Source organism: Helianthus annuus, chromosome 9 (genome assembly GCF_002127325.2).
Source record: "Helianthus annuus cultivar XRQ/B chromosome 9, HanXRQr2.0-SUNRISE, whole genome shotgun sequence".
NCBI lineage: Eukaryota > Viridiplantae > Streptophyta > Magnoliopsida > Asterales > Asteraceae > Helianthus > Helianthus annuus.
In genome coordinates this window covers 154,369,964-154,381,027 of record NC_035441.2, presented here as the reverse complement: position 1 = coordinate 154,381,027, position 11,064 = coordinate 154,369,964, and the positions used below count along the sequence as shown (strand labels likewise).

The window sequence follows — 11,064 nt, the reverse complement described above, 5'->3', positions numbered from 1 at the left end:
TCTCTCTAACTCTCTCATTTACCTCCACAACCCATCAACATCCACCCCTGTTCAAGAACAGCCATCCACCACCCACCCCATACCACAATCCACCCATGTTCAAGAAGAAAATGTGTCTTTCAGAGGTCTGAATCATCACCCCAACCATGGCTATTGCAGATTCGAATTCAAGATCCTTGTTTAATGTTTCCCTTTCATGTTTTCCCTAAATCAACACATACTCGAATTAGGGTTTTAGACAAGAGAAAACGTGTCTTCTAGAGGTCTGTATCATCATCCCAAACTGAATCATCTTTCCAATTTTCCTTAAACCAACACACACTCGAATTCAAGATCTCCGTTTAGGGTTTCTTTCGTTTGATTCGTAAAGAGAGAAAGGGTGATGAGGGGGCAGGTGTATTCGACTTCGAAGGCTGCCTAACTGATTTTGACCGATGACTTGTTATTGACAAGTATTATACTTTGGTATAGTTATGCAAAATCAAGGCCATGGGAAGCCGATTAGCGCTGATTAATTGGTTGCTAAGGTCAATTAAACCAGTGAAGTAAGAGGTTATAACAGTTATATGAGATGGAAATGGAGTCGAAGGTTATAACGGTTGGGATTTGTGAGCTGGGTCGGAGTTGTTGAGGCAGAGTTGGTGGAGGTGCAGTGGTGATGGTGGTGGTAGTGCGACAGTGATGGAGGTGCAGTGGTGATGGTGGTGGTGGTGCGGGTGTATTGGTGATGTTGTGGCGGTGATGGTGGTGGTGATGGTGGTGTGGTTGAGAGAGAGAGAGAGAGAGATAAGGAAAAGAGTGTGTGTGAGAATAATAATAATACAAGGGTGTTTTAGTCTTTTAATAAAAAAACTAACAGAAAATTTAAACGAAGTTAAAAAATTGTACTCAAATAGTTAAGAAAAGTGGCTTTAGGGACTCGGGGCGTTAAACATTTTGATTTTGAACTCAAGTGGTTAAAACCCCGAAAACACAGGGATTCAAAACATAATTTACCCTAAAAAAAGTATAGCAATATGGTACTCAGATTAAAGATAAAAAATTCTTGATTTTATGGTATATTTTTTTTTCCAAAAATAATGAAGTATATAAAAGTTATTTTAGTTTAAAAAAAACTTTGTGGAATTAGTATTTAATGAGAAATGGCTAAGTGACTAAAATGCTCCTAACTTGATAGTATTAATTATTAATTATAGGGGTTTAATTTGTAACTAATACCAACCATTGATTTAAATTATCGATGGCTCAGATCTGTTCTTACAGTTAGCATTGTTTGTACAGATCTCAACATTCTACACCCTTTAACCAAAAAACAACAAATTGATGTTATTAAAGAGGGCAACAAATTGATGACATTATTAAAGAGTCGTTATTATGGATTAGGAATAGATTTTACAACAAATAGTGGATTGTATTAGAGAGGACTCGTTCTTATGGGTTAAGAATAGATCCCCGTTTAAGTGTATTAAGTGAGAGAAGTGGTGTGATTATACATATATTATGTGCGACATTATTTTCTAATTGGTATTTGTTTGTTTGGAAGTTGGAACTTCCAGAGCTGACCCTGCTTCTATATATATTGATATATAGACAGGTGCGTCTCCATTCACTTGATTGCCATCAAGAGTCGACGAATCATTTGTTTATTTCGTGGCACTACGCTAAACGGGTATGGGATTCCATCTCACTATCATGTTCTAGTTGGTGTAATGTTGATTTGTCTAGTGTGGATGTTTGATTGTAATGGAGGATGTTCCGTTTTATGTATTGGGTAAAATTTTGTTGTCCACTAAAAAAAATTGTAGAGTTTTGCCGTTAGAAAAAGCGGTGACTAAAATAACCAGCTTTAATCTTGATTGATTTCTTGAATTCGATTTGTTTAAAATGTGAGTTCTTGAGTCTTCACCCATTGAGATTTGAATAAATTATATATATCTCCACCTCTCTCTGTCTCCATAAGTGTGCCAATGGGAGTGATGAGAGCATGCTTTAAGCTTTAAATCCTATCCACAATAAAAGCCGTAAACCACACGTACGTCTTGAATCAATCATGCAATCGCTTGACCATAACAGGACTACACAAATATATATATTTGCTCAATAATAATATAGGATGGAAGTAAGACAAAATAGAAACTATTTTTTTTTATGAAACTAATCGGTGTCTCTTGAAGGACACAAAAGATCATTTATACAAGTTATAATATATATCTACTAGTTGAGTTATTGAATCACATAATGACAGAAAGACAATTGTATACGAATATGATATTTTCTTTTATTATGGTACAAGTTTTTGCAAAAGTAGGTTTTTTATCAAAGGGTTGATGATCGTGACATCCGGGGCTTTTATATTGATGTTACAAAAATGAGTCTTTGCCAATTCAAAGAGTTGAAATTGAAAAAAAGTAAATTTTCAAATTGAGATCGCTAGGGAATTCAATTTAATTTAATGTTTTCATTTTTTTCATGTAACAACAAATTTAACGTTTATTTACTAATAATGTATGTGTGTGGGTGCTCGGGGGGTAAAAGTGAAATGGTAATAATTTTAACGTTATTTGACTAATTTCGTGAAAATAACGTTAAAAGCGGCGAATGGTTAATCATGCATCATGTGATGGCATTAATAGCTGAAAGCCACGGGGGTACATGCACCAATCGGTCTTTGTCTCATTGTTTAAGTGTTATATGTCTTGGGTCCAATGCTTGATACAAAACTACAATCGAGGCGGGGGTCTCACCGGAAACATCCTCTCTATCCCTACGGGGTAAAGATAAGGCTGTCTACATCTACCCTCCTCAGACCTCACCTTAGTTTTGCTATTGGTGGGATTTACTAAGTATGATGATGATGATGATGATGATGATGATGATGATGATGATGATGATGATGATGATGTAACAACAAATTTAGCTTTTTTCTATAATAATATGTAATAATTGATATTTAGACAAATATAAGTAAAGATATAGTTTTGTTTTGTTTTTAAACAGTTTGATATAAATTTTAGTGGAACTTTACATTGTATCCTATATAAAGTATTTTTTGGTGATGTTGTGTCAATAAATAGTGTATATTGGATACAACTACAATGTAGTTTATATAGAAAATGTAGACAGAAAATAATGAGTGTGTTTTATGTTAGCCACACCAAGGGCTTAGCTCCATGGACCTCCGCCTAGGGGATCAACTCCTTGGAGCCCGGGTTCATTGATGCCAAAGATAAGAATAGTTTTCTACGAGCATGCACTCCACACCTTCTACTTGATACAGAACCACCTTTCCCTTAAGTGTCTCTAAACCATACCAAGTCTTTGCACAATTGTCTCTGTCATTCGTTGGCCACTTGGACTTGAACAAGTCCTTTGATATAGTGTTGTCCTTCCTGGCCCCTCATATGTCAGAGGTTGGCAATAACCTTGGTGGTTATATTCAGATTATTGATGTTGCTTCAATACGTACGTATCGAAATCATAACTATATATGAACTATTAAAATAAGGAATATCGGTAGTTGACATTAATTTTTGAGAAAATCACCAAATTGGCCACTGCAACGCCGTCTTTGTGAATTTGGCCACCGGACACCCCTTGCCGAGCCGTTTCAATATCCTGAAACGGCACAGGAATTTTTTTTAACGGCCATCCACTCCCCGTTTGACACGTGTCCGACAATCCATGTAACGGCTTGAGAAGCAAGCAGGGAACGCCACGTGGCTGATAATGTGGAAAGATCTTAGCCAAGCCGTTACAACCGGCTCATGTGGAAAGATCTTAGCCATGTTCCTTCAACGAGCTAAGCCATGTTCTTACGATCTAGCCAAGCCGTTTCCGTACACGCATGGACCCACTTCTGTCATCCGAGCCGTTACAGCTGTCATCCGAGCCGTTTCCGTAAACTGCTTGTGCCGTTTTAGCTGGCTCCAAGCCGTTTTAGCTGGCTCCAAGCCGTTACAGATGGTCCGGGCCGTTTCAACGTTTCAATCCTTTATATTTAGTGAGTGGCCGTTATAAATTTTTCCCTATATTTTTTGTATTTGTTTGTGCAACAGATTTGTTTAAAGTTATAAAAACATTTAGCATTTTGTAAAAGGAAGTTTCCAACTTAAAATTATGAAGATTCGTTTGGTTGTATACAATGGCGGAAAGTGGGAAATCGTTAACGGAAAGTTGGAGTATGTTGCTGATGCTGATTCAAGTAGACGTGGTTTAGAAATTGAACCCAACCTTTCATACACTGCTCTTCTAAGTAAAGTGTCAAACATTTGTAGTTCTACAAACATTACGAAGTTATCTTATCGGTTGTCTTCCTTTAGTGATCCAATAGATATAATAAACGATGAAGATCTTGCAATTTTTTATAATTTTGCTATGGAAAATATTTTTGAAATTTATAAATTATATGTGATTGAAGGGTTTGGTGTTGGATCATCTAGTTTTTCAACTCCAAAAAAATTTTTAGTTCCTGATTTAAATTTCTGTGCTGATGAAGAAAATTATGACGTTGTAAACGACTCCCAACCAAATCCTGATAATTCTTTTGAAAATTGTTCGCGATCTTCATCAATTACTTTTGTACCAGGTCACGTATTTAATAACAAAGAAGACATGAAACTTGAATTGGGAAAAAAATGTTTGTTAGAACACTTTGAGTTTAAAGTAGATAGATCCTCTAAAAGTCGGTACCAGGTGTCATGTTTGGTCGACGGTTGCGGTTGGCGTTTCCATGCAAGGAGTTTTGGAGATAGTGGGGTGTTTTTTGTTAAGAGTTTTAACGATAAACACACGTGCTCGAAGACGCTAACGTACCCACATGTTCGTCAGGCAAACCCAAATGTTGTTGCCCATTATTTAAAAGAACCTTTAAAAGACAGTGGAAGAATATATCGTTGTAATGAAATAGTGAAAGATTTTAGACAAAGATTCCAAGTTGAGATAACCACTAGTCAAGCTTGGCGTGGAAAAAGTCTGGCACTAGAGCTTTTACAAGGATCAAGCAGAGACTCGTTCGCAGAACTACCACTTTACTGTTACAATCTAGAGCGGGCAAATCCTGGTTCTGTTACACATATCAAGACTGATGACGAGCGTCGGTTTGAGATGGTCTTTGTCGCGATTGGTGTTGCGGTAAGTTATAGCATTATCTGTTTTTATTTTATTTCGACAAACTACATCTTGTTGACTTTTTTTAAATAATTTTGTTTCAGATTCGTACCTTTATATGCAATTTAAGACCGGTGGTGATCATTGATGCTGCACACCTAAAGGGTGAATTTAATGGGACGTTATTTTTAGCGGTTGGGATGGATGGAAACAACCAAATTTTACCAATTTCTTATGGAATAGGAAAATCAGAGGATGGTGAATCTTGGACATGGTTTCTGTCAAAGCTTAAAGAATGTATCGGTGAAATACCTGAAATGGCCATAATTTCGGATAGAGCGAATTCTATACATCTGGCTGTTAGAAACGTCTTTCCACATGTTTATCATGGGTTATGCTGTCGTCATTTAATGATGAACCTACGTTTACCCTCTGATAAAAAAAAGAAAATGAGAAGTTGTGGTGGAAGACATGCAAATCGTACCGATTGTCTGATTTTAACGAGTCATTTAATGCTCTTTGTCTTGCCGTTCCTAGAGTACGACACACTCTAACAAGTATTGGGTTCGGTAGATGGGCAAGGGCGCATTGTCCAGGCAATCGATATCATTATATGACATCTAACAGCGCGGAGTCTATTAACGCTTTATCTAGACACTCGCGTAAAATGCCGGTAACACAACTCTTAGAGTTCTTCCGACAATCTGTACAAAAGTGGTTTTACGATCGCCGTTTGCAAGGTATACATGAAAAACATTTACTTACACAATGGGCACAGAAGAAAATTTTTTAAAAAATTGAAGGGTCTAGAACATGGACGGTTGCTGGGATTGAGTTAAACAGTTATTCTGTTGCAGACAGTGGAAAGGGGGGTTTAGTGGACTTTGTTAATGGAACATGTAGTTGCCGAGTTTGGCAGGTTTCTGGTTTACCATGCGGGCATGTTATTGCCGTTTCAAAATTTTTAGGTGAAACCGACTGCAGTAAGTATTGCTTCCCGTGTTACTCAAACGAAGTCTATAAGAAAACTTATGAAGAAGCGATTTATCCTCTTCCTCATAGATCTGAATGGGAGACTCCAGAAGACCTTATCAATCTTCAACCGCCACATATGACAAAACGCCAGGCTGGTCGTCCTCGAGAAAACAACCGAATCTTATCCCGCGGGGAAGAACCTACTCCCCTGTATTGTTCCCGATGTAACTCATATGGTCATCATCGGGATGTATGTCGGCGGCCCATGCCGTCAGAAGTTCGTACTCGCAAACACCCAGACAAAGGGAAAGGGAAAGAAAGCCGATAATCCTGATGATTTTACACAATCTCCTGCTGATTATATATATCCGTCTTTCAACTTGGGAGACTTTTAATACTTTATTAATTTATTTTGTGAAATTTAATTTAATTTGTCGAGTAACTAGTAGCATATTAATATTGAAAATCATTTCATTAAAATATCTTATTAATTTTTTTTTATATTACATGCATACATAGAACCATTAAACATTAACAGGTGTGAAGCGCCCGGTGTAGAGTTCATCTGCCATGTACCGTCTGTATCTGAAACAAGCATCCTGAAGGTTTCCTTCGGTCCATGTTAAAGAACGATTCCAAATAAGTTTTTCCATTAGCATACATATGATGACTCCTGAATTTCTGCCAACACGATTTGTTTGAGGAGGCCACACGAAATCCCCTACTATTTGCATGGAACGCGTCTCATTTATTCCTGACTGTTGCCAGTACGATATACGTCCGAGAAACCACAAAAATAAAGACTCAAATTCTAGAACAATTTGATGTACTCTTCTGTGTACGCAAAATGAATCTCCGCAATTAATCGTGTCACAATTATTAGCAAAAAAAATTCTTAATTGTAGTGACTTTATATTTATTTTAGAAAGCAACCAATTTTGTTCGTTGTCCGGTATAGGAACGTATACCTGCAAAAAAAGTGAATAATTTTAGGTTCTAAATCAACGCTGTAAATAAAAAAACAAAAATTCTTAGCAAAAAAATTAAAGGGAAAATTACATCAAACACGTATAAGTTCTTATTTAAAAAAAAACCCTGACATTTACTAATAACCGGAATGGTCTTCCGCTTCAGAATCATACTCTACCCCTTTTTCCATTTCCGCACGATAAGCTTCAAAACGCACTTTATCGTACAGTCTTTCGAAATCCAATTCCTCGTCTGAGTCTGAGTCTTCGTCAGCAGTAACCGCCAAATTTTCTTGTGGAATAATCTGGTCCAAAGGACGCTGTTGTTCATCGGGATTAGGTAACGGATCAACCGCCTCACACTGACCTGAACCCCTAAATGGTGCTTCACGTGTTGGCTGTTGCACCGGGTTTGGGGGGTTACGAGTTTGTGAATTGTTTGGTTCGGGGTTATCTGGGGGTGGGTTTGGGTGGTTAACCGGTTGGAAAATGTTGACGTTGATATGAACGTTTAGATGAATGTTGATTTCTTGATTTGCCATGAGGTAGAAAAAAAAAGGGGATGCCAGTTGAGTAGTGAACCAAGATGTGTTTAAATAGGTGTGGAGTAAGAGTGGGAGTCGTGTTCATTTAATAAAAAACGGATATAATAAAATAGAAAAAAAATTTGATATAGCCTACCGTATCAATTTCCCAGAATGGAGGATATGTTGCTGTAGAACCATCTGCGTATCTGGTTGCATCAATATCTTGTTTATGTAACATGTCGAAGAAATTTGGCGGTAGAACTGTCCAACGATAATCGTTTGACGACAGCGTCCTTGCATTCTCTCGTTCATACATGAGTTTGTTACACCATGCTTGTACGTGCTAAAAAATGATGGTAATTTATTTATTACAAAAATAATGAAACAGATTTTTATTACGAAAAAATTTATTATTAAGGTACCGTTTTTTGAATAAAACCTGCTCCAGTAAATCCAAGCAGTCCCCCCTCCCCCCACCAATCTTTTCCTAGTGGTGTTAACCCCGTGTAAGAAGAATAGCAACTAGGATTATCCCCATCGTAGTAAAATTCAAGAACATTTGGAGACCATTGGCGATCCCAATTCTGTTGATTGTTGGAAACGGAAGGAGGAATACTTGTCATTGGTAATGGAGGATATCACATGTGTAATAAAGGTGGAAGTGACACATATATATGTACATATAAAGACTAGTAGAAAAATATTTAATGTTTTTAAACCAAAAAAATACAATTACATTTCTAATACGGGATCATCATCACCAAGGTTGTTGTCAGTTGTTGTATCTGGTAACACGGAATCATAAAATAGTAAAGCAAGTTGACGTCGCATACGTTCCGCTGTTTTCTGAGTATCTTTATCATCGTTCAACGGTTTTTTATTTATCAACCTATCAAGAAATATGCAAACCCAAACCCCACAGTCTCCCAAAACTCCGGACTGCTGAGGAGCATCGGTTGCATAAATAACTCGGAAAGGGTAAGTTAACGGTAATGGTCTGTGGGCATTGTAACCATGAATTCGTAGCCAGTGGTCAAACACAAAATTTATATGACACACCACATCCGTTCTTTCCTTTTCGAAAGCATTTAAAAGGCTGAAAGAGCAACAAATTAACACAGTTAGTAACATGTATGTTGGAGTACTAATAAGTTAAATATGCCTAATACCTGTCGTATATCGTTAGCGTGTAATTGAGCAGGTTGAAAACGCCTAAAAACCAGTGAGCACCTTCTATATACAACGGTACGTAAACCTATATAATTAGTAAGCAAAATATTAAATTAATTCAATACGAAATACATTTATTCAGTAATTAATAAGTTCGTTCAACATTACCTCGTCAACAGTATGTATTGATGGAAAAGGGTCAACCTGCCCAGTAAAGTAACCTTTACAGGTATGGTCGACGGCCGTGTACCGAAAATAATTTTGAAAATATGGGGTTAGAATACTCCACCGATCACTTTCATTTCTTGAATGATACATGTGGATCATCCACCCAAATATATGTTGTTAAACATTATAAAGTTAATTAAAATATAATATACAAAAAAATATAAATTATTTTTTTATTACTTACATCATCGCTTAACCAGCCGCGACCGTCCATGCCCAGCAACGACTCCCAAAAATTTGGACCGACAGAATTCCCAACTATTAGGGAAAGATGTTTACTGCCGCAATTTGGATACCAGTGCTTGATGAATTCAATTTGTCTATCCTCGTTTCTTAACCTTTTGGCTTTTATATCTTTCAATCTTTTGTAAGCCACATACGGGGATAGCACAGCTGCTGCGGGCTTTACAAACCTTTCGGATCGTCTCAGTTTGATTATTTCAGGATCCTCATTCTACAAATATTGTATATATGTATTAATTTCACTTTCTAAAAAATAATTTCATTAACTTTCATTTACACAATTTATACTAAATTTTTTTAAATTTATACTAGTAATAAAAAAATGATAAGTAATTAAAATAAATAGATTGGAAAAACTTACAAAATCTTCATTCACCATCGGGCTCATAGAGACGTGGTAGGCATTATCGTAATTGATAAATGAATCGGCAACAACCTACAAGAAAAGCATGACAGGTAAATTAACAGTTATTGGTGGATATTGTTATTATAAAAAAAATATTCATAAAACACCTTACATTATCACTCTGAGTGTGTGCCTCTTCTTTTGGTGTTCGTACGGTCACCGGAGTCCTGACCGTTTTTTGCTTTGGAGAACATCGATATGATTGAGAAAACTCTCCCATGAACATATTGGTAAGTCTCCGGTTGTTCTCTAGCAGCCTCTGCGCCCTTTGTGTGAAAGCCAAACATGTTAACCAGTTTATCCTTTTCTACTCGGAGCTGATAACATTGTTAACTATTTTATTTTTATACACTAGTTTAAAACGGCCCAGTTGACAATTCTTTGCAGTCCACATTTGGGCCAGGTTGGGCTTCACGTTGGGCTTCGTTGACAAAAATTGTTATACACTACCGTTTTCGTTGCAGTCCACAATTGGGCTTCACGTTGGGCTTAACATTGACAATTCGTTGCAGTCCACTATTTTATTGTTAACTTTATTAATGTTATACACTACCATTTTCGTGGCAGTTAACAAAACTTTATAACATGCAAAATTTTATAAGATCCAAAATATTTTTTATATAAATATTAAACATAAACATAAAAACACTAAAGAAAACATACTAAAAAAAAAACTAAAACCAAATCCTAATTGCCTCCCACTCCGAAACATGCTTGAAATCCTGTCCCTCGTCATGACGATAGTTGATCAGCGCCACCGCCTTCTGATCATCCTCATCAAGGTCCGGCATTTCTCTCTCCACCCTCTTGAAATACCGGTCAAACCTCTCGCATTCCAACCGGACCACACGAAACCTGGAAGATAAGGCGTCCACGCTTCGGTTATGGTCCGGACCACGAAGCTGGCCAAAAATCTGTTGAACACGAACCCAAAGGCCCCCCTGTCCCCGTGGTGGAGGATTGGTCACTGCCTCCTCCCAGGCTTCGCACAAGGCGATGTCGTCAACTTCAGTCCATGCATTTGCCATGTGAACGGATGAACGGATTGTATTCAGAAAATATGAAGAGTGTTAACGGGGACGGCGTGGAGAAATGAGAACTTTGGGGGGGTTTATATAGTGGGTAATAGGTGTGGAGGTAATAATGGCAATGGTTGGCCGTTTACATGGGAAGATGGAAAGGCAACGGGTAAAAAGCCCGTTTAAAAAGCCCAAAACAGCTTATTTATTTATTTTTTTTTCTGTTAACTTGTTAGTGAAAAGCCCATATAAAAAGCCCAAAGCAGTTTCGTTAACTTGTTAGTGTACAGCCCGTATAAAAAGCCCAAAACAGTTTATTTTTTTTTTTCCGTTAACTTGTAAGTGAAAAGCCCATATAAAAAGCCCAAAGCATTTTCGTTAACTTGTTAGTGCACAGCCCGTATACATAGCCCAAAACAGTT

The 11,064-nt window shown here is 37.2% G+C and overlaps 1 protein-coding gene across 1 annotated transcript; it reads right to left on the bottom strand.

Moving 5' to 3' along the window:
• Positions 1-8,308: 8,308 nt before the first annotated feature.
• Positions 8,309-10,651, bottom strand: LOC110876525. The gene is made up of 6 exons (XM_022124694.2): positions 10,319-10,651; positions 9,579-9,653; positions 9,159-9,428; positions 8,915-9,088; positions 8,746-8,831; positions 8,309-8,672 (listed from the first exon to the last, which is right to left on the bottom strand). The coding sequence occupies exons 1-6, from the start codon at positions 10,649-10,651 to the stop codon at positions 8,309-8,311; spliced, it is 1,302 nt and encodes a 433-aa protein (XP_021980386.2).
• Between the last annotated feature and the right edge of the window lie 413 nt (positions 10,652-11,064).

Excerpts from the sequence above, each read along its gene's own strand:
- LOC110876525 (XM_022124694.2), bottom strand. The coding sequence starts at position 10,651 with ATGGCAAATGCATGGACTGAAGTTGACGACATCGCCTTGTGCGAAGCC. Across the intron at positions 9,429-9,578 it reads CGATGGTGAATGAAGATTTT|AATGAGGATCCTGAAATAAT; the intron begins GTAAGTTTTTCC and ends CAATATTTGTAG. Across the intron at positions 8,832-8,914 it reads CAATACATACTGTTGACGAG|GTTTACGTACCGTTGTATAT; the intron begins GTAATGTTGAAC and ends CTAATTATATAG.